Genomic DNA, 22,081 nt, shown 5'->3' with positions numbered 1-22,081 from the left:
AGTTATGTACAGCACCTGCCAAACTAGTGGGGACATGGTTGTTCTGTACAAGGAGGTCAAAACTGATGGACCACAGAGAATATGGAGGCGGACATGGGCCAGAATGACGCCACCTGGATCTCCCTCTTCTTCCCAATCCGAACTGCTCGAAAAGGGGTACCTGTCCGGGGCAAGATTGCGGTTGCCAGCCGCTCGCAGGTAAAGAAGTTGCTCTACCCGACAGCTCTAACCGACAGTGGCGGACTTGCCCAAAGGTGATGAGAATACCGGGTGTGCGATCACGGTTTTTATGGCCTCTTCCTGGGTACGGATCACGACTGCAAAGGTCCATCGACCCGACAATGCAGCAACAAAGGAGGGAAGAGAGTTTGAAAAGAGAAGTGAGGGAAGAGAGTTCGACGACGGGCGTGAGAGGCAGAGATGCAAGCAGTGTCGATAGCGAAGTGGCAAAGTAAGGGGCCGTCAAGAGCGAAATGTTTGCTCGTGTTCCGTACAGAGCGAGAGCAAACTTGGCAACGACACTAAGTGATAAAAGACAGTAGGGTTTTTTATTTATGAAGGGCAAAACTGGAATTATATTTAATGAAAAAGAGTAAAATGGAAAAGTTTTTATATTTTTGTTAAATAGGAAAGCTTCGGCCTAATGGCCTTTGAGGGCCTTTGAAAATGTAATTGCATCTTCCCAAAGTCCTCCAAAAATGTAATTGCATCTTCCCAAAGTCCTCCAAAAAAAAAAAAAAGAACCAAATGCTATTTGGGTTTAGCCAACACCTTTAAAGGTGCAAGGCCCCTTTCAAATTTTAACAAACGGGGCCCATTGATTTAAGGGAAAGAAAATAGATGAAATTATCTCAAAATAGTAAGCTGAATTGCATCATCGCATATTCAAACTGTGGCTAACTGGGTAGTGGAATGTGCTATCATTCAGTGTTCCCTACTCATTTATCTGTTTGAACTTTTGAGATAGGGACACAATTTTATCCACCAGACGTTGTCGTTTCATAATTCATGCCCCATTTGTGGTCCTGGCATACTAATCAACCATAATAATTTTCTGGAGAATCAAAAGCAAACATCTTAAAGGACATCGCTATTCAAGTAATGCAGTGCTGATGATCTGCCCTTCAGGACGGCGTTTCGGGTTATCTCTTGAAGTTCCTTTGCTCTCCTCCTCATTGCTTTGGCTTTCCTCGCCCTCCGGATCCATGAACCGCCTGACGAGCCCACCAATTTCTTCCCTTGACACCATGTGCTCGACGCCTTCCTATTGAAGCTCCAACCAATCCCCCGCAACCAGCTTGGTGTTGAAGACCTGGTCCCAGTGAATGGGGAAGGTGAGCATGGGGAGGCCAGCGAAGATGGCCTCGGAGGTCGAGTTCCACCCACATTGTGACCAGAACCCACCAACGGAAGTGTGGCACAGCACGCTCAACTGCTCACACCAGGGCACCACCAATCCTATCTCATCATTCTCGCCAAGCTGCCCTCTAATCTGGCGACTCTGCATACTTGGTATCTGATCTTCTTGAAGAAGAGCCTTGTGCGTCGCTTCTCCTTGAACCTCATCAAGCTAGCTTCCCTTCTCGCTTTTCCTCTACCATCTATCAAGTTATGCATCATCACTGTTAATGCTGGTTAACTGAACAAACAACTAATTTGATGGAAGAAAGAGTACAGACAAAATGATGGAACGTGTGCAATAAACCTCTGAAGAACTAACATAGTAGCAGCCGCTAGTGGCTGCCATGGGAAGCAGGTAATGATCATCGTCAGTGTAAAGAGGACCATGCTCCGACCAGGCACTCAGCACCTCTTCGTAATTCAACTTCAACAGCAATACCTCTCCCTCCTCTTCTTCGCCGTCCCCAGAGAAGCTGCTGATTTCAGTAATCTTTGCAAACTCGGCTTCAATATCTTCCTCCACCATTACACAGCAGTGAGCTCCGTCATGTTCTTCATAAGAAAAATGATCCTCATCCTCGTGTTTCGGCAAGTACCAGTAAAGCGAACTGAGCACTTCCATATGCTTATATGTGGAATTCCCTGTCTTCTTCAGTGCTCAGAAGTCCTTGAGCATCATCATTGGAGACATTCTCTGGGCAACATCAACTTGTAGTTCCTCCTCCTTTTGGCTTCTTGAGAAAAGACTATAATGCATTCGAATTGTGTGTTGAAAGTATATGAAGGTTGCTATTTGAGTGAATATCAGAGAGAGAACAAACTCGTTGATGATCAGAGTTTTCTTGTAGCCTTGGTGAGCGAATGCAGGAGAACTCATCACTTTCATTGGCTTTCGCTGTTTGGGACCACCTAAGGACTTGAAGTAATTGTGATACAGAGATCTAAATGGTCCAATTAGCTTTACCATCTTCCACAAGATTAAGACAGAGTACAGAGAAACTCTTAAAGAAGAAACACTCCATTTTTTTTTTCTGTTGAATGCAAGTATAGCAATGAAGGCTACCCTTTTCCACACGATTATGACACAGTACAGAGAAAGTTCTAAAAAAGAAACAGTCCAATTGGAAATAAGCTACAGAAATGAAGAATGTCTTTCTGTTCTGGTAACCAGCAATGGACAACACAAAATATGGATGACAGTTTTCACGATGTCAAATGTTAATTATGTTCACTGATAAATGTTCACCCCATACGTACCGATGTCCCGGCAACACTAATGTAGTTCCTTTCGCGGGGCGATAAGCAATATTACATGTCTAACATGAAAAACAGCGTCAAATCTGAAAGCGGGTCAATAATTACTATAAATTAGATCAGGAGGTACTTTTAACTTAGTGGAGTAGTCTAGGCTGGTGTCCATGTTCATGTCCATGTCAACATCAGATAATATCAAGTTTTTCGAAAGTAGTCTAGGCTGGTGTCCGTGTTCATGTCCATGTCAACATCAGATAATATCAAGTTTTTTGAAAGATTGAAGGCCGTCAGTGGAACTCGATACGAGGTCCAATGACAGTAGATATTTTCAGTTCTTGTTATCTCTTGTGAGATGATTCAACAGGAAAGGAAAGAGAAAGAAAACGATGACTTACAACATTTCTCTGCTCTACACAAAACATAGTTCAGCCAAGGTAGGCATGAGATCTGTCCCAGAGGATACCTGGTGGATCAATGAGCAGTGAAACTGCCTCTACCTTAACTCTGCCCTTCCTAGAGCTCATAAAATTATATAAGGAAAACAAAACCCATCGAAATAGTTGCAAAAAGAGAGCTCATCAACAGAAGTTGAGGCAAGACAAGAATCGACGAATGTGAAGTCTGTAGTCCAACAGCGAACCTGCAAGTATCGGTAGATGGATCGACGGTCGTGATCAATCCTAATCCTCCAAAATAACAGCTGTTCACTCTTTGATCATGCTGCTGGTAGTAGCTATTGAATGCGTAGGACACATTGCGAGGCCAACCGATGTTATAACAAGATCCACCAGGAGAGACTGCAGTACAATCAGCAACAGAACAAGCATCTAAAACACTAGCGGTCACATTGGACAAGTCAGCGTTATTGTTCACAACACACCATCGGGAAGAAAGGTACTTGACGTTCTGTGCATTCCACAATTTTCTGGAACCCTGGCCTAAATCAATGTGGTACTTTGCCTGGCCATCAAAAGTAAACACGCCCCAGTGTCTCTCGAAATTTCCAGCAGACGTGCTTCGTTGGTCTTCATCTAAAAGGCTTAAAATGTACACTTCCGAAGGGGGATTCTGAGGCCTAAGTGGCGTCCCTGTTTTACTGTGGATGTGGTTTATAAGAGCTTTCATGAATTCCTCGGCAATGACTGAGGTAGCATTAGCTGCTCCATCTGTCGGCCAACCAATCTGAGCTACAACAATTTCCATCTGAGGGAAACCAGCACTATACAATGCCGTTACTAGGGTATCATAGCTCAAGTCGAAGCTGTTTTTGTATATTCTGTGGCTGTCATTATGAGTCCGCGCAGTTCCTTTGAAGAGAGCAAAGTCGAGGGAAATATTCTTGCTCTGGTGGAGGCTGAGGAACGGCGATATTGACGCGAAGAAGGGCAACCGATGTTCACTCAAAAACGTTAGCAGTTGAATCATGGTTTTGTTGATATCAGGCCTGAAATGTCCTTCAGAGGGGAGGTTTGACTCAGACTGAAATGCATCAAAACTGCATGGAACAACAACTTTCACCTTGCTTCCTAAGTTTGCTTTGGTTAAAGCTGCTTGGATTTGGGTGGCTGCTCCTAGGACGAATGGATAGAACTGATCTCCATGACTCAAGAGAAATGGTTCATCCCCCACAGCAATGTACCTGTCCACTATCTGGTCAACAGTGATTATGAGGATGAAGAGAAAGGCATATACCATTATATCTATGTAGCTTTTTCGAAACAACAAACAATATAGTGGAACAATTAATTTTGCAAGTTAAGTTGACAGTGTCAAACCCTTATGCTGCATGAAGGCCACAAGCAAAGAAAGAAACAAATTATGTTCCCAATGCATCCCAAAAACTCCCTCTCACTCTGTTTCTTTTAAAATCAGAAATCTCTTGCACTCTGACAAAAAAAAACAGCTCCCTGGAAAATTACTTGGAGAAACCATCCATAGATTCCAACCTCAATACACTGAGCAACCCAAATGGAAATCCTTGTATCTAAAGGTAATTACAAGAGCAAAACAACTGCTTCGTTAACGAGTTTTCCAAGAAATTGATTGTCACGACTGGTTGGCTCAGCTGGTCAACAATACATAGTTTATAGCGTTTGTTGAACTCGGCCTAGCAGTATTTACCACCGTGTGTTGCCACAAAATGTGGACAATTACATGCATTAATTAAAAAAGTGATTTCTCTCTATTGCAATTACTTTCCTTCCTATCTTGCAACTCACTCATTCAATTAGACATCGTCACAGTGCATTCAGAGTTATTGGCTTCAATAGAGGCAAACACTGTCAACAGCATAAGAAGGTAACCCACTCTCGGGCTCCATATCCATCCTTTGAGGAACATTTACTTTCTTGCAAGAGTACTTTTTCTTTGGGGGGAATCCAGGCTTGAATGTCATGCATTCTTTACGCTCATGCTCTTTCAAAAGTATGTTTGTACTATTTTTGATACATAATAGATTGTCTTGTCATGTTCGGATGAATGTCTAACGCCACCATGGAGCAATATGACACTTAACATGTTTCAGCAAAATCAATTCACAGCTATGTAAATGGGCCTATGTTGGCTATTTAATAATACATAAAGCATTTTGGTCAATTGAGATCGAAACTCCATTATCTTAAATAGCAGATATAAGTATTTAACCGACTTCAAAACCATGGAGGCTTTCCACATTGGTCAGGCAAGAAAAGATTTTCAATGTTTCCCTACTCTGTTGTCAAGTCCTTGAAGCTAATCTAGGACATTATTCCATAATGCAAGTGCCTTTTTAGGATTGTCCAGTCGTCCAAACAAAACAATCTCAACAGACATTCATATCCATCTAGCAGCACAACAGGACAGTCATGTTCATTAGAAAGATACATAAAACCTTCATTATTTCAGATATTACTACTTTAGACGAATGATTTAGCAAATGGTGGTTTTTCATGACCCCTCGAGAAAAATCCACCGTGCCTGATACATTTTGCCGTACCTCCTACGCAAAATGCCATACCTCACAACACTCAAAACTCCATAAGTTTTCTACAAACACCGGCATTTGTTCTTTTGTGATCCAATGGTCACCGATAAATCCTACCCTTTAGTAAATTATTTTTATTTGCCAGACGTTCATCCCATTCCTAGGCATATTAGACAGCATCTCGACCACGCATTTCCCTTTCATTAACACGATAAAAAAACAATCTTTATCTCGTATCAATGACCCCAAACAGAAAAGCTTCCCTTTTTGGGTATGTCCTCTTGGATGTCTATACCATATTGTACGAAATGGAAGAATACTAATGTACCCAACGGAGAGAAGTGTGAAGTATGAGAAAAGCTCATGCATTAATCCAACAAACGACTAACAGCAGCAGCAGCAGCGGAATCTGTGGAAACTCAAACATTACACACACAGCATACAAGTACAGAAAGGAATCGAAGCTCGTACTCGATCCGAACACGGGGGCCTCCGGCGGGGAAGTAGCGAGTGACATTGTCGTGGACCCAGCTTTCGGCCGCTTTCTTGGAGGAGTTCAAGGTCCGGAGCATGAGGTTGGGAATGCCTACGGTGACGGCGATGCCGGAGCCGGAGAGCGACCGGAGGACATCAGGGTCGGCGTCGGAGAGCTTGACGCGGGAGACGTTGTTGGACTTGAGGAGCTCCACCACTTTGGGCGGCGGCAGGGGGTGGGACGACGCTGTCCCCCAGTTGACGCCGATGGCCCAGGCCCGTGACCATCCGGCGATCCCTACAAGCGATGCTATCGCGAGAAGATGGAAATGAAGGAGAAGCAGATGAGGGATGCTCGGAGGCATCAGTGGGACGGAGTGAGGTTCTTGAAATGGCGGTGGCTCCGGTGCGAGAGAGTGAGCTCAAGCGCCAGAGACACAGAGAGAGAGAAGGTCCAGTGTGCCCGGTTACTTTATTCGATTTGGGGGAATTTATGTTTGAACCATGAGTGACGTGTCAAGATTGTCATAAACATTGGATAAAACTGTTTTTTTTAATAGGTGCTCCTTCAAAATTGGGCCAAATTCCATAATGGTTAATGACACGAAAAAATCTCTAATTAGTATATCTGTGATAAATTTATCTGTAATTATTTTTTGACTACAAAAATCTCATATTAATATACCCGTGAAAAATTTACCCTAAACTATTTCTTCGATTATCAAAAACTCTAAACTAATATGTCTGTGACAAATTTACCCCAAAACTAATTATTTTAACCACCAAAAATTATAAACTAGTACACATGACAAATTTCCCTTTGTTAGTTTCCATTAAATTGGATTACTACTATAAAAAAAATCTCAAAATTGATACAATAGAGGGTAAAAACCCCAAACGTGTACATTCAATAATTGTCACATGTCATTCAACTCAATAATTTGATAATAAAATTTAACAAAAACTAAATGATAGTAAATTTATCGCAGGTGTACGGTTTGGGGTAAATTTATCAAAGGTGTACCGAGTTTAAGATTTTTGGTGATAAAAAAATAATTTGTGGTAAATTTATCATATATGTACTAGTTTGGGGTATTTCAAGGTATTAACCCTTCCTTCAAAAATCTCTAACTTTACATCGAATACTTTTTATTTTGAAAAAAAAAAAACTCCAACTTTAGGTCCAGTCCCAAAATTGTGCTGAACTTTTTCTTATCTAAAAAAAAAATCTCAAACTTTAGGTCTAGTCTCACATCTACAATGAACTTTTTTTGTCTAAAAAAATCACATTCTCTTAATTTATTCTCAAATCTACCACATGATCCCATCCCAGCTTGACGTGGCATTTCTACGTCGATAAAAAAAATCCACATCGACAAAGTAACGAGCCAATAGATACGGACCGATACGGCGAATAGTGATTTTCGGACATAGGGCTAATAAAACCATTCTAAGATTGAAAATTAGAGACGACGAATAGTGATTTTCGGACATAGGGCTAATAGGGGCAGATTTGATATCCAAAGTATACATTGGATATTTTTCTCTTAGACAAAAAAAATTCGATGTAAATTTGGGATTGGACCTAAAGTTTAGGAATTTTTTTTTAGACAATAAAAAACATTAAGAGAAGATTTGAAACTAAACCTAAAGTTTGAGTTTTTTTCCGATAAAAAAAAAAGTTTGGGATAAATTTGATATTGAACCTAAAGTTTGAGATTTTTTAGGGAATTAGTCCTTCAAAATAGTATGAAAGTCTACTCAATTTCTTAGAAAAAGAAATATTGAATACATCTTGAAGTGAAAGTGTATCTTAAGTTCGCCCGAAAATATGATGATCGCTAAATAAAATATAACCCCGCTTATATAATTTTTTATTTATGATGTGTTACGTTATATTTTACACAAGGACCGTTCCGTGGAAAGGCTTTTTAATGTATCTAATATTACTCTTCTGTCACGTTGGTAGAGTGCCAAAAAACATGCAATGGTGTCGAGATATTGATTTATGTGCCCATGTAAATATGTTTGAGTATAGTTTGAAGTATAAAGATCAATGTGCAGCTGACAAAGGCTATTCCAAAACTTCAATCGGGAGGATCGGTTCTCGGTTTCAATGAACAGAAAACGGAATAGATGATCCCGAGGTCGGTCCGGTTCAATTCCCAGGCAGTCCAATAATTGGACGTGCTGCAATTTTTTGTGATTTGCCGTTAAATTTTTTTCGATAACAACATATTCACCAGATCGGCTCTCATTAATTGCATCGCGTTGTCGATAAACTTGAAAATCATACAAAACATCCAAAACATCTTAAATTTAGGTTTAGATTTACATTTAAGAGATTTATTGTAAAAAAAAAAAAAAATACGTTATTCGATCGGGTCCCCTGGAATAGGGATACAGATCGACCGTAGCTGGTTCTAATTTTATTGAAGCGGGACCGGATTGAAGTTCTCAAGAATCGAATCCAACCGGCCAATTCAGTTTGGTCCGGGCGATTCTCGATTCGATCAGTTCATTATGCTCATACATACCCTCCACATCCTTTAGCTCAAAGATTTGCAGTCAAATGCCTTGCCCACTTGCAGATTCAATGCTGCATCCCCTGGAACCAGCAGGAAGAATCCCAGAATTGAGAGCTGAAGAGATAAATTGATGCAGAAAGCAGAGAGTGGAGCTGGAGGCAATAACAGAGCAACCTGCTTCCGCAGGAGAAGGTAGGCGGTCACTCTTGCAATTCCTTAAACATGCCGAGGAAAACAGATTGACATGGCCTGCTGAAGAAGGTGCTGCTGTCCCTGTGTATGGTTTGGAGGACTAGGCTGTAATGGAGCTGTTGATGCAGGATCCTGGCAGGCTGGAACTGGTGGGGGTAGTTAGAAATGAGAGGGGGATTGATTGATGGAGCTGGAAGACTTTCTCCGTGCAAATGAAAGCAGAAATGGCTGAAAGGTTGGCGATACAGGATGGACTTAAAAGCTGGCAAAAGGAGGAAGGTTGGCCAGGCATCATTGTAGAGAGCCCGATTCCCCTGAATGTTGTCGACAGATTGAAGAAGGGAGAGCCAAAGAACCGGAAAGCTGAGGACTTGGCAGCCTGGCAGGCACGAGTTATTACCCAAGAAATGATGGGTATTAGCAAGTGTTGGATGGGATTTCGGTAAAGGCGCGGCGCTAACGAATCGGCTAACCGGGTTGCTAAGTTGTCCTAACCTCTCGGGTGGAAACAGCCCCGCCTTCTTCCTCGTCACTTTTGCTGAATGATGCTTAAATTAATAAATCCTTGGTTAAAAAGAACTAAAATTTAACGCCTTTAAAACACTTGATAAAGATGTTTAATTAGGAAATACTCAAATTCTACGAGATTGATTGATATAATAACGGTCAGATTGATTGATATCGCGGGTCAAGATAACGGATATGGTGGGATTTCCTTAGTTCGATTGCTTAACAATTTGCCGGGACATTTCCACATGTGGTTCGGTTGTATTCGCTATTTAATTAATGAAACTGATTTCTGAGATGCAGCGCGCGAGTTTCTCGCTTTGAAAAGAGAGAGAGAGAATGAAAAAGGTGATGGGGCCGTGAGCTCATGGAATGGTAGAAAGCCAAGTCGCCAATTCCTGCGCAGAAGCGAAAAATGCTTCTTCTTGTTGGCCATGGGAGTGTCCTCCAGACCCCATCCTCGAAGACCCTCCAACCTCCTCCCTTCCCTCGTCGCCCTCTCCCTCTTCTCCCTCTCCGTCCTCCTCCTCTACAAGGTCGGTCTCTCTCTCTCTCTCTCTCTCTCTCTCTCTCTCATGGGATTTGCATCGACGCATAATTGTGTGTTCCTGCGGTCATGTTGTCGTGGGCCTTGATTCGGAATCTGGGTTCTTTTGCCTCTCTGTCTGCATAGCGTAGGCACTCCCTAGTCTCTTTCCGCTGTTTTGCTTCCTTCTCTCTCTCAGTCTTGAATTCACCGGGGCGTTTCGTCGGACCAGGTGGATGACTATGCATCGCGGACGAAGACGGTCGCTGGCCACAACTTGGACCCCACTCCCTGGCACCTGTTCCCTCCGAAGACGTTCGATGAGGAAACCCGGTATGCTCGCGCCTCCAAGATCATCCAGTGCTCTTACCTCACCTGCCCCTATGCTGCTACCGAGTCGATCCAGAGACGGGATCAGTCGCGATCCCGGTCCGCCCGAGCCTGCCCGGAATTCTTCGCCTGGATTCGCCGTGATCTCCAGCCCTGGGTGCGGACCGGGATATCCTCAGCTCATTTGATGGAAGCAAAGAGGTTTGCGGCGTTTCGGGTGGTCATATTCGAGGGAAAGCTATATGTGGATTTCTATTATGCTTGTGTGCAGAGCCGGGCGATGTTCACGATATGGGGACTGCTGCAGCTTCTAAGGAGGTATCCTGGGATGGTGCCTGATGTTGATTTGATGTTTGATTGCATGGACAAGCCTAGTATTAACAGGACCCAGCACGCCTCCATGCCTTTGCCGTTGTTTCGCTATTGCACCACCCCAGAACATTTCGATATTCCATTTCCAGATTGGTCCTTCTGGGGATGGTAAGAATCAACTGGAGCTTTCAAAGTCTTAGTCTTTCCAATCAAACCTGGGTGCCTGATCTTTCTTACTCTGCAAGAATATGGGTTATGTCACACGTTTTTTTGAGAACTAACATGCAGTTTATTCATGTTGTTTGTTCCACTGTCTGTTTTAGTTTGTCCTGTGCCTGGCTTAACTTTGTTGTGGTATGATCTATTGACGCCGTAAGAAACCACGGCAACTGCTGATAAGTCGAAATATACAGGAAGCTCTGTCTTCCTGAGTCCCAAATGCATTCAAGTATGCCTGTTCAGGTGTACTGTTTGCCTGATTTGCATGTAATTACTTTTACAGGCCTGAGACAAATTTAAAGCCTTGGGAAGAGGAGTTTAGAGACATTAAAAAAGGCTCTCAAGCTCTCAGTTGGTCAAAGAAGTTCCCCCGTGCTTACTGGAAAGGAAACCCTGATGTGGACTCTCCGGTGCGAACGGAGTTACTGAAATGCAATCATTCCAGGAGGTGGAAGGCACAAGTTATGCGTCAGGTGAGTCCAATGAGCTGCATGGACTTCCTTGTCGCTCAAAACTCCTATGCAGTTGTGAAGTCATGGCTTTGTTTGTGAATTTCACTTTATCGAATGCCTAGTAGGATTGGGCAGAAGAAGCAAGAGCTGGGTATGAGCAGTCGAAACTATCAAACCAGTGCAACCATCGGTGAGTTTCTATAACATGCTGTAGATTGCTGAAAAGAGGAATGTTTGCGCTCTGTTATCACACAATCTTACCTTCCTGCTTGTTATCTAATTCAAGTTTAAATGGGTGGCAACCAACTGTGGTATTTCATATACTGGTCGAGTAAGAATTTCTGCTTCCCATTCAAAATTATGATGTCTTCTGGTATTCAAGAATTTCTGCTTCCCATTTCAACACAAAGGAAAGTTTCTACATCTACATGTGAAACTTTTGAGAACTCAAGAAGTTTCTCATTGTTGGACAACTGCTATTACTTCTGTGTAATCGATGATCACCTTAAATTGAAAATATTCATCCACAACCTATTTTAGTCTCTGAGTCATGTCTTTGTACTCTCACAGGTACAAAATATATGCTGAAGGTTATGCGTGGTCTGTGAGCTTGAAGTACATAATATCATGTGGCTCTCTTGCCCTAATCATATCACCTAAGTACGAAGACTTTTTCAGCCGGGGTCTGTTTCCCCTGAGGAACTATTGGCCCATCTCTTCTACTAATTTATGTCCTTCCATCAAATATGCTGTAAACTGGGGAAATGCAAACCCGTCAGAGGTATGAGTTCCTACTTTGACTCGCTTATTTTTCTCAAACTGATCTTCGTTTTTCTGCAACTATTGTTCACAGCGAGTAAACCTTTTCATGCATTGTATGAGTTTATACTTCGATCAAGGACTTCGAAAAGATATCTGTTAACATTGTGGCAGGAGTAGTTTAGTCAATTCTGAATTTTTAATGTTTCTGAAGTATATCATAGTTGGGTGATCCCATACACCAGTTCACCAGCCTGAGACCTCGATTGAGAATATCGATCATGAAGTCATGGACTTCTTTTCTTTGCCATACGCTGATCATGGACTTGATAGAGGGAGATTGGCCTTATCTAATGCAATTCACTTCAATTGCACTAGTATCAGTAATGATGATGCCGGGTAGCATTAAAAGAAGTTCTGTTCAGCTGCTCATAATGAAGTGGAATCGACCTCCACACCTAAATCTAAGACATAGCCAGGAGTGGACTGTCTTGATTTACGAAATTTTCCTCATGCCTTCCTATGATGGGTATTAACCTTTTTCACCCCGTTCTTTTTGGTCAAGAAAATGTGCAGAAGTTGCTGTTTCTTGTCCTCATGCTGCTGCGGGGAGCTCACGTTTTTTTCCCTCACATTTTTTGCTTTAGTAGAATGCCTTTTCTGTTCATCAAACTTCTTTTCTTGTGAAACTTCATGGTTAAATCTTTTGAGACTGGTTTTGTGATTGCATACGGTCTCCACTTCTATGAGAAGCATGAAATTCAAGGGGCTATGAGACAATGAACTACCTAAGTATACATATCAAGCTAATGAGACAGAAAGAAAGAAGGAGAAAGGTTACAGAATTTTATCCTAATGATGCATCTTGAGACATCATGAGGCATTCATATATGCAACTTTCTTTCAAATCTTGAAATTCAGGCCGAGGCGATTGGAAAAAGAGGACAAGATTTCATGGAAGATTTGAGCATGGACAGGGTTTATGATTACATGTATCATCTCATTATGGAGTACTCAAAGCTGCTGCGTTTCAAGCCAATCCCCTCTCCTTCTGCCCGGGAAGTTTGCGCAGAATCCTTGCTTTGTTTTGCCAACCCTAAGCAGAGGCAATTTCTGGAAAGGTCAACTGCTTTTGCTTCTGAGGGAGCACCATGCACCTTTGAGGCTGCCCATGGTATTGCAGTCACAAACTGGGTTAAGCAGAAAGAGAAAGCAATACAAGATGTGAGAAAGAAGGAAATGTTAAGTACAGAGGCACAGTCAGATTAGGACACGAACTTCTTCTTCCTCTTCCTCTTCCTCTTCTTCTTCTTCTTCTTTGCAGACAAATCGATTTGTATTATTCTCATGGTGATATGGATTGAATGGATGAACATGTATTCATAGCATAGATTCATCAAAAGCTAGTCATTCATGTTGTAAGACACTTGCATCGACAATCCGTTGTCCATGGAATGATGCCATTATCCCCAATTCTTCTATTGATGTTCATTATCATTTTCGGACTTCAGCAAATACGGGTGACACTAGACAGCCTGGGCTCTCGCAGAGGAGATGCTTTCGGAGGAAGGAGAGACTTGTGAAGCTGGAGCATCCAGCTTGCATACGGCGGATACGACTTTCTTCCCAAGTTTGTGATTGAAGTGCTGTGTAAGCCGGACCTTGCACTAGATACTGGATGTGGATAAATCGAACAGGATTTAAGACAACAAAAACTGTGCAAGTCAGACCTTACAGAACATGTCAACACCAGATTTGACAAAAACGCTGTAGTAGTACATCATAAGTTGACACATCTTGCTAACGTAATTCCGATCATAACCCCTGAAAACTTGACTTTGTGAATTGCAGCAAACTGAACTGCAAGTCCCCATCATGCCATGGCACTCGACTCCGGCAGCTCAGTGAAGATGTGCTTGACTCCAGCGCTCACAGTTGCCTGGAAATTTGACCGTGACTTCAGTCGTTGATGATGCTTGCAATTGAAGATGAGTCTTACATCACATGACATTGGCAATAGAGGTTGTGGAGGTTTCAAAGGACCAGAATTGGGGATTTATGCTGAAGACAATTTCTAGACTTGCAATGGACTGGAAAATAGGCTAGGAGTAAAACAAAGCTGACTCGAAACCTTTATATCTTTTAAATCTTTTACCCCTTCTTTTGGATTAGAAAAAGACACAAAAGAAAATAACGTAAGACCAAATCAGATGTTTGGCAATCATAATTTGTGCTCTGATGTAACCAAATCTCTCTTCTCCCAATCTGCTATATCGTCAGTTTTATGTCCCTCTCGTTGTACATTCAATCTAAGATTTTTGTTAGTGTCTCTCATGCTTTATATATAGAGCCTATGTATCGATGGAAAACAATCCAAGTGTTTTCTCTCTTCCTCTCTCTTGAAGATCCTAAGACATTTACATGGTATCAGAGCCACCAAGAAAGGGACCCAAACCACATCCTTAATTTCCTCATTTATGACAACCTGCTAACCGCCACATGATATCCATGTATATACTTCAACAAAGGCAATTCCATGGTCGGGCCGTTTGGTTCTGCAACAGTGATGACAAATTGACAGACATTTAGGATTAGTGGTTTTTGATTCTTGCCAGAAGGGAAAGTTTTTTTTTTCCCCTCCCTCATCTGAAAGTATTGTTTTCAGTCCATGGAAAACGGTTGCCGCGGATCAATTGCTTTTCTGTTATCCAAACCCCAGAAAGTCAGACCAACCTCGCAGGAAGCAGACAGTAGGTAGCCCAAAGGGTCATTGGCCATGCAACAACGTGAGGTTTCGTTTCAGTTAAGGTTTCAAATGCATCTAATAGTAGAAAGTGATGTCGATACCTGTTGCCTTCACTTTTAAGCATCGAAATGTAATGGGAATTCCATATCATGCATCTGGAATGTGGCTTTCTCTTTATGTCGGACCACCTCTCTCCCCCACAACCCCACACTTTTCACTTTAAGAATGTCTCAAGCAAATGTTTTGTCCTAAACTCAGGGAATCACTTTGTTTCCTAGAGTTCCTTTATACTGTCGGTTGTTGGGTATTTGGATTCTTGTGGTTTGTCTTTGCTTCCCATCAATGGAAAGGAACATATTGATACTTTGCTTGGACAGCATTTTGCTGAGCAATATATAAAGGTTCTCGCGGGAGCACACTACGGATTTGCATCTCTCGGGGATAAGGGGGACTTCATTTGATCCGCAATGCAGTCGTGGTCACAGGCAGGAATGTCGAGAGACCAGAGACCGCTCCATTTCAGGATCTTCCTTTGTTTTGGAAGAAAGTTCCATTTCAGGGAGGTTAGACCTCCTCATGATGTCCAGCAACTGTTTGAGCAGTACTCTGAAAATGGCACGATGACCGTCGATCACTTGCGTAGATTTCTGGTTGATTACCAAATGGAAAAGGATGCGACCAGAGAGGATGCAAGCTCAATCTTACACAGCCTTAGGCATCATATCATGTATAAGAAGGAACTGAATCTCGACCACTTCTTCCGGTATCTCCTCAGTGATCATAACCCTCCGGTCGCGCCATCACTTCGGGTAATCAGAGTCATTATATATACATTTTATCTTCAGCTTCACCAAGCATTGAGAGATACTGGCTGGCCTCTGACCGTTCAATTTCCCTTTTCAAGTTTGAACTTGGTTCGAGCCGTGTATCTTGGCTAAAGCATTGGACTGGCCTTTTCACATTGATATTCCCTCGTCCTGAGAATGCAAGTGTTGTTTCTTTGTGTTTCAGGTGCACCATGATATGAATGCTCCCCTTGCTCATTACTATATGTATACAGGCCACAACTCCTACTTAACTGGGAATCAGCTAAGCAGCGACAGCAGCTTTGAGCCGATTGTGAAAGCTCTAAAGAAAGGTGTAAGAGTAATCGAATTGGATCTGTGGCCAAATTCCAGAGGAGACAAAGTAAAAGTCTGTCATGGAGGGTACAACCGATTAACTCAGAGAATTGTTGTTCTTTCCTTTATCTTCTTCTCCAACCATCCATAGACCGTCTCCCGAAATTCTCGTTGAGAACTTTTTGCCACCTCCCTAATCTACTGATGTTTGACAAATTCTAATGTGTATCAATTGTCACGGGTGTCAGTATTTTCATTCCAAGGTTCGCCATTACATAGTAAATAATTTGACATATATTCTGATGTGCTGCTGAAGTGACATCTGTTGGCAAGTATCTAGTAATCAGTAATAATTTGAAATTCGAATTCCTTCTTAGTTCTCAGAGCAAATTTGTTCCTGTATCTTTGACAAGTAATAGTTTCTGTTGTAGCATGATCTAGCAATAGTAATATCATGTTGTTTCATCATCCACAATCCGAATGGCCTCCCTATAGTTGCAAATTTGCTACCGCAGACTGCACGTTTACAATATTTCAGTTGCCTGGTCCAAAAATCTGTGTGTCTTAAACTGGATTCAGGCAAGAAATTTAACTAACTTGTCAATTGTCGTAACATGATTCTCTTTTCCTTATAAATATGCATATATATACATGTAGCATCTGATTTATTTTTGTGTCATATACAGTACATTGACTTCTCCGGTTGATCTTAACAAATGTCTACATGCCACCAAGGAGCATGCTTTTGCTGCATCCAAATTCCCCGTCGTGATAACCTTTGAAGACCATCTAACTCCACGTCTTCAAGCTAAGGTGGCCAAGGTACTTTAGGAAAGGGAAAGTACACTATCTGATCTTTTCTTTTTTTACCCTGTTGAATGTATATTCACCGGGCTACTTTGCTCCAGATGGTCACGAAGACGTTCCAATCGACACTGCATCGACCTGATCCAGACCAGCCAGCAGAGTTCCCATCACCAGAATCACTGAAAGGGAAGATCCTGATTTCAACAAAACCTCCCAAAGAGTACCTCGAAAGTCAGACGAACATCGAAGAAGAAGACAACACCGTGCAGGTGAAACGAAATCTGCAATACTTATGTCTTGTAGTGAACTTTTTCACCTAGAATGAATTAAGAGGGCTAATTACTGGTCACTAGTCCAAGGAACATTCAGACAATGAAGAATACGACCAAGATGAAGAAGAGAAGAATGCAATCCCCGAGTACAAGCATCTCATTGCCATCCACGCCGGAAAGCCAAAGGGCAGACTCGTGAATTGTCTAAGGATTGATATGAATAAAGTTGGACGCCTTAGCTTGAGTGAACAAGAGCTTGAGGAGATATCAAGGACGCATGGACAAGATATTGTTAGGTAACTCTTAAGTCCTAGAACTAAAGCATGCAACAGGGTTAAGCCTAAGGTCCTTTCTTCACCACAACTATATACACGCTGCAGTCTTAGAAGATGGTCGACCCTGTTATACTTGTGGCGGCAACATCTAATGCTTTTGCTCTAGGTTCACTCAGAGGAATCTGTTGAGGATATACCCTAAGGGTACTCGTGTGGACTCATCCAATTACAATCCTCTGCTCGGGTGGATGCACGGAGCTCAAATGGTCGCATTTAACATGCAGGTTTTGTTAGCATGACCCGACTTGATTGGAATCAGCGTTGACGTTTCGAATTCTCTATCCATCTACTGTTGCTGCTCGATGTGTATATGTGCTCATTGTGCTCTTTTCGTGTAGCCTGGTTGTAAAAATGCCGATCTGGAAATGCTTGTTGGAACTAGTTTAGCGTATCTGTCTTTGACATCGCCTCATCTAATCCATTCAATTTTTCTTTTTCATTGAAGGGATATGGAAAGTACCTTTGGATTATGCAAGGAATGTTCAGAGGCAACGGTTGGTGCGGTTACGTTAAAAAACCGGATTTTCTATTGGATCCTGACCATATTTTCGATCCTAGCAAGCAACTGCGAGTTAAGAAGACCTTGAAGGTGTGTGGATACTATTGCACAAAATGGTATTTTCCACATTTGCACTAACAAACTCTCATATTTAGAAAAGTTCATGCCTCTGGTTGAAAAAATAGGTGATGGTGTACCTGGGAGAAGGGTGGCATTTAGATTTTAAACGCACTCATTTCGATCAATTCTCCCCTCCTGATTTCTTCGTGAGGGTAAGTATAACTGAGATTCGATTTGTTCTTAGAGTTGCAGCTAGCGGCCAATGCTTCTTTGTTACCGGGGCATGCTTACTCTATTTAACTCGTGGATATGCATCGTCAGGTTGGAATTGCAGGAGTTCCAGCTGATACAGTCATGACGAGTACTAAGGCCATTGAGGATGACTGGACCCCAGTATGGGACGAGGAGTTCAAGTTCCCGCTCACAGTTCCCGAGCTGGCCATCCTCAGGATCGAGGTCCTAGAGTACGACACGACGGGACACCATGACTTTGGCGGTCAGACGTGCTTGCCAGTGTCGGAGCTGAGAGAAGGGATCCGAGCAGTTCCTTTGCACGGCCGTAAGGGGGACAGATACCGATCTGTCAAGCTGCTTATGCGGTTCAAATTCCTCGAACCTTCTTCAGAGCTGGAATATGACAGCTGATCAGATGTTTCCACTTTCCCATGTTTGGAAAAGCCAGTGATTCTTCTCACTAGCTGCCTCTTGTTTTCACACCGGTACATGTACATCGCACTTCCAATGAAAGCAGGATCCCTACTCTGCTGCTACAGGCTCTTTGCACTTTGCTTTTCTCGGCTATCTCACTTGCGATGTCTTACTGGGTAGACTTGGTTTAATAGGTAACGCACAGGATCAGGATCCATGCTTGATCTCATTAAGAAAAACAATTTCACAAACAGCTCCTGGCGTCGTGATTGGCTCGGTCTATCGCACTCATGTCCAATAGCTTTTTCTCACTGACGTTCTCTAATCTGCGCTTTGCGCCTGACCAGAAAGCATCAATATCGCCCGCACTTCGGCCAAGCCCGTAGTGAGCCTAGGACAGCATATGCTCAAGTCTACATTTCCCAAGTCCACCTAACTTAGCCTTTCTTTTCACCTCTTGAGCCGGGTCCAATGGCCCTGCGCGTACGACCGGGGGCCCTCTCCGGCTCATCCGGACAGTCAGGTCCATTGCCAGGTCTACGCGCAAAACGGCAAAAGCCCCGTCACCGTCCTCGCCCACCGACGGGCCATCAACTAACATAGTCCAACCAACCGAGTCCCCAAAGGTCATTCCAGAGGTGGCCCATATGCAATTTTGACAAAACGCTCCGTGGAGAATTCAGTGACGCGGTGTCCCTGGAAGACTTGCTGCTTCCAATCCATTTCGATCGTCAGCGTCAGAGACATGAAGATTCTTGCTCGGCTAAGCACTGACATCACATCCTTGTGTCTCGTCTGTCGCCTTCATGTCCATCAACCCAGCCCCTTAAACTTCTCGGCAATTCATCAAAGATGGCTTCAACCTGCTTTTGCTGTGTTCAACTTTGACATGGAGACGAGTATGTGTTTAGTGATAAGCTTCTTCCGTTAGCGAGGAAAAGGAACCTCGCTTGGCTTATGACTCGCAAGTATTTCCATCGACTTTCCTTAGTGATGGTCGTTTGTAGAGAGGGTTTTACTGTTTTGAGTGAGGCTAATTTCTTTCTTTAGTGGGAAGGCGGTGTTCGGGCCTACTTTCACGCACCTCGACGGGTTTATCTTCCCGGGCGATCTTGATGCCGCACTTTCCCACATCGGCTTAGTGCATTCGTGATTTTACTCATCCTAGCACTCACGATAAGACTTGAACTCAGGACCACGAAGAGAGAAGCAAAAGGTATGAATCAAGACTCAAGAGAAAGTTCCTCCAATTATATCTTTAATTGATAAGGCATAAATTATATACGCCGCTAAATAAGGATGTGCAACCGGACGGGGTTTGCTTGGAAATCAGATTTGATCACCCCAAAAAACAAGTCCAAGAACCGGTTTATGTTCAAACCTATTCGGGTACAGGTTTTAATTTTTGAGAACCGATTGGAACCGATCCGATTCCGGGTTCCAAGTGAAAATCCACTCGGGAATCGAACCGATTTTGGAATCGGTGTTTAGCTACCGTTAGAAAAAAAAAAAAAAAAAACCCATAATCTCGCTCGCCTCATCTCTTCTGTTTTTGGTGAATTGTAATTTCTATTACTCATACTAGAGATTATCGCTTTTAGCGGATAATGAGTTTTATTATTGAATCTTTTACTTTGAATCGTTTCATTTCTACTCATATGAAATTAGAAAAAGAAATTAAATAAAATAGATTCTCGAGTAGATCTTGAAATCCGACATAAAAAAAAAAAAAAAAAAAAAGATAGATTCCAAAATATGTGAGATTTCAGATTCTAAGTCTGGAGGCTACTCATCCGGACTATGCTCCCCTTTTGACAATCCTTTGGGGTTCTGTTCTAAGCCGCGACGTTTGTATCCCGTAATCCTCCAAAAAGTAGACGGGCTCGAACGCACGGGGCCCTTCTGGCTGGGGTCTCTCTCCGGAGACCCATTTTCCTCGTGGTGCTCTCGACGAACGGCTCGAGATTTATTCACTTTCCAATCCGACGGCTGGTTATCCTGCCGACGACGCGCGGGATTCGCCCCGTTATAATCGATTTCACGGAACTGTTAATAATTATTTGGAGGAAGTCGTTTTAATTGGACCACAAAAAGGACGCAGAAATTCTGCAGACAAGGACTGCGCGACAGAGACATTGTGGAACCATCGAAATCCTGTGTCTTCTCTTCTCTCTCTCTCTCTCGCGTCGATGAATTCAACGATGGCCTTGCTGCGCACGTCATGCGAAGGATTGTCCTGTTTGTTTATATTGCCGACCAGCGATTGAGACATCTATTGTACACCTCAATTGAATTGATGCGTCTCGTTTCGATCCATGACAGGGACGTTCATTGGAACAGGCCAAGTTCTCGAGCATAGAATAATCCGACCCCGATTAATCTAAAGTGTTGCCGGACGCGAAGAAGGAATACATATCCCGAATCCCTGACGGAGGTCGAAATCGATTATGATCAGATGCGCGTCCATGCGGCCCCTCTTTCCGAGACAAAATGGTATCGGCCCAAACTTCGATTCTTGTAGAATGGACGGCATAAGCTATCGATATAAACAGATCGTACGAGCTGCTCATCTCGGACTGCAATCCGACATTTTTGGCCATGGAACATTCGTTAGCTGATTTTGCTGGTAGCTAATACTTAAGATAAACGGATTAGTGTTAAGTATAGCGCGACGGGTTTTTTCAGGTTTCTGAGTTTGTTGCCCCGAACCCCGGATACAAACTGGTTTTCTCCATTAGCCTTTTTTTTTTCCGTAGTTTAATTAAGTGTTAATCTCATTTGATTGACTCTTTACTTGAGTTTTCTAGATATTAAGGGCACGCATAACAACATTTTTATTTTCCTATCTTTTTATTTTTATGTTCTAGGAAATAGGCATGGAATATAAATTCATTTGGTAAAGCAATTCATTTTTCTATTTTTGGGGACAAATTTTTTAGGGAAAAAACCACTAAAAATCCCGAACTATGCCAATTGTGACACATTTACCTCAAATTTTTTTTTGTGACACTAAAAATCTCAAACTTTTAGTCATGTGACACATTTACCCCAAACTTTTTCTTGTGACATTGAAAATCCTAAACTTATATCCGTGTGACATATTTACCCCAAAATATTTTTTGTGACATCAAAAATCCTAAACTTATATTCATGTGACACGTTTACCTCAAAATTTGGGATAAATGTGTCACATGTCTATAAGTTTGGAGTTTTTAGTGTCACAACAAAAACTTTGGGATAAATGTGTCACACAAGCACAAGTTTGGGGTAAATGTGTCACATGCGTACAAGTTTAGGATTTTTTGTATCGCAAGGAAAAGTTTGGAGTAAATGTGTCACAATTGGCATAGTTTAAGGTTTTTTATGTTGCTTTTTCCCAATTTTTTAATCATAAATAGGTTTGAAACGGAAATGAGAAATATAAATTTTCTAATTTTCTATTTCCGGAACGGAACATAAATAAGACTTTTTCTCATTGCTCACTCCTTCTCTCTCGCGTGGGGTCTCCCTCTCTCTCGCCTCCCCGCTGCAATCGGTCGGCCGTCTTTGGTCCCCGATCGTCGTTCATCGTTCGTCCATCGCCGATCTCCAATTCCCGGCGGTCATTCCCCAACCACCATTCGTCGACCGCGCGTCTCTAGTCTCCAGTCACCATCCGCCGATCCCCTACCGCCGTT

The 22,081-nt window shown here is 42.5% G+C and overlaps 4 protein-coding genes across 7 annotated transcripts; 2 read left to right on the top strand and 2 right to left on the bottom strand.

Moving 5' to 3' along the window:
- Nucleotides 1-860: 860 nt before the first annotated feature.
- LOC115736762 lies at nucleotides 861-2,860 on the bottom strand. 2 transcript variants are annotated; one of them, XM_030668595.2, is made up of 2 exons: nucleotides 1,706-2,860; nucleotides 861-1,601 (listed from the first exon to the last, which is right to left on the bottom strand). In XM_030668595.2, exons 1-2 carry the CDS (start codon nucleotides 2,021-2,023, stop codon nucleotides 1,566-1,568), a joined length of 354 nt encoding a protein of 117 aa, XP_030524455.2. In that variant the 5' UTR covers nucleotides 2,024-2,860; the 3' UTR covers nucleotides 861-1,565. The 2 variants fall into 2 exon arrangements, with proteins under 2 accessions (XP_030524455.2, XP_030524456.2); XM_030668596.2 differs by having other exon boundaries at nucleotides 1,721-2,860.
- Nucleotides 2,861-2,982: 122 nt separating this feature from the next.
- On the bottom strand, nucleotides 2,983-6,549 carry LOC115736761 (glucan endo-1,3-beta-glucosidase 9). 3 transcript variants are annotated; one of them, XM_048284387.1, is made up of 3 exons: nucleotides 6,089-6,549; nucleotides 3,296-4,294; nucleotides 2,983-3,102 (listed from the first exon to the last, which is right to left on the bottom strand). In XM_048284387.1, the coding sequence occupies exons 1-3, from the start codon at nucleotides 6,454-6,456 to the stop codon at nucleotides 3,081-3,083; spliced, it is 1,389 nt and encodes a 462-aa protein (XP_048140344.1). In that variant the 5' UTR covers nucleotides 6,457-6,549; the 3' UTR covers nucleotides 2,983-3,080. The 3 variants fall into 3 exon arrangements, with proteins under 3 accessions (XP_048140344.1, XP_048140343.1, XP_030524454.2); XM_048284386.1 differs by having other exon boundaries at nucleotides 3,072-3,203; XM_030668594.2 differs by lacking the exon at nucleotides 2,983-3,102 and having other exon boundaries at nucleotides 3,179-4,294.
- A 3,087-nt stretch (nucleotides 6,550-9,636) lies between these two features.
- On the top strand, nucleotides 9,637-13,417 carry LOC115736772 (O-glucosyltransferase rumi). Its single transcript, XM_030668618.2, has 6 exons — nucleotides 9,637-9,854; nucleotides 10,077-10,654; nucleotides 10,989-11,178; nucleotides 11,283-11,347; nucleotides 11,728-11,938; nucleotides 12,838-13,417. The coding sequence occupies exons 1-6, from the start codon at nucleotides 9,753-9,755 to the stop codon at nucleotides 13,183-13,185; spliced, it is 1,494 nt and encodes a 497-aa protein (XP_030524478.1). The 5' UTR covers nucleotides 9,637-9,752; the 3' UTR covers nucleotides 13,186-13,417.
- A 1,630-nt stretch (nucleotides 13,418-15,047) lies between these two features.
- LOC115736800 (phosphoinositide phospholipase C 2-like) lies at nucleotides 15,048-18,528 on the top strand. Its single transcript, XM_030668667.2, has 9 exons — nucleotides 15,048-15,471; nucleotides 15,674-15,870; nucleotides 16,470-16,605; nucleotides 16,692-16,859; nucleotides 16,944-17,158; nucleotides 17,304-17,421; nucleotides 17,643-17,786; nucleotides 17,882-17,968; nucleotides 18,078-18,528. Exons 1-9 carry the CDS (start codon nucleotides 15,130-15,132, stop codon nucleotides 18,399-18,401), a joined length of 1,731 nt encoding a protein of 576 aa, XP_030524527.1. The 5' UTR covers nucleotides 15,048-15,129; the 3' UTR covers nucleotides 18,402-18,528.
- The last annotated feature ends 3,553 nt before the right edge of the window (nucleotides 18,529-22,081 follow it).

Source organism: Rhodamnia argentea, chromosome 8, assembly GCF_020921035.1.
Source record: "Rhodamnia argentea isolate NSW1041297 chromosome 8, ASM2092103v1, whole genome shotgun sequence".
Taxonomy (NCBI): domain Eukaryota; kingdom Viridiplantae; phylum Streptophyta; class Magnoliopsida; order Myrtales; family Myrtaceae; genus Rhodamnia; species Rhodamnia argentea.
Note: the sequence above shows the minus strand (reverse complement) of the source record. Positions and strands in the feature narration are given on the sequence as shown.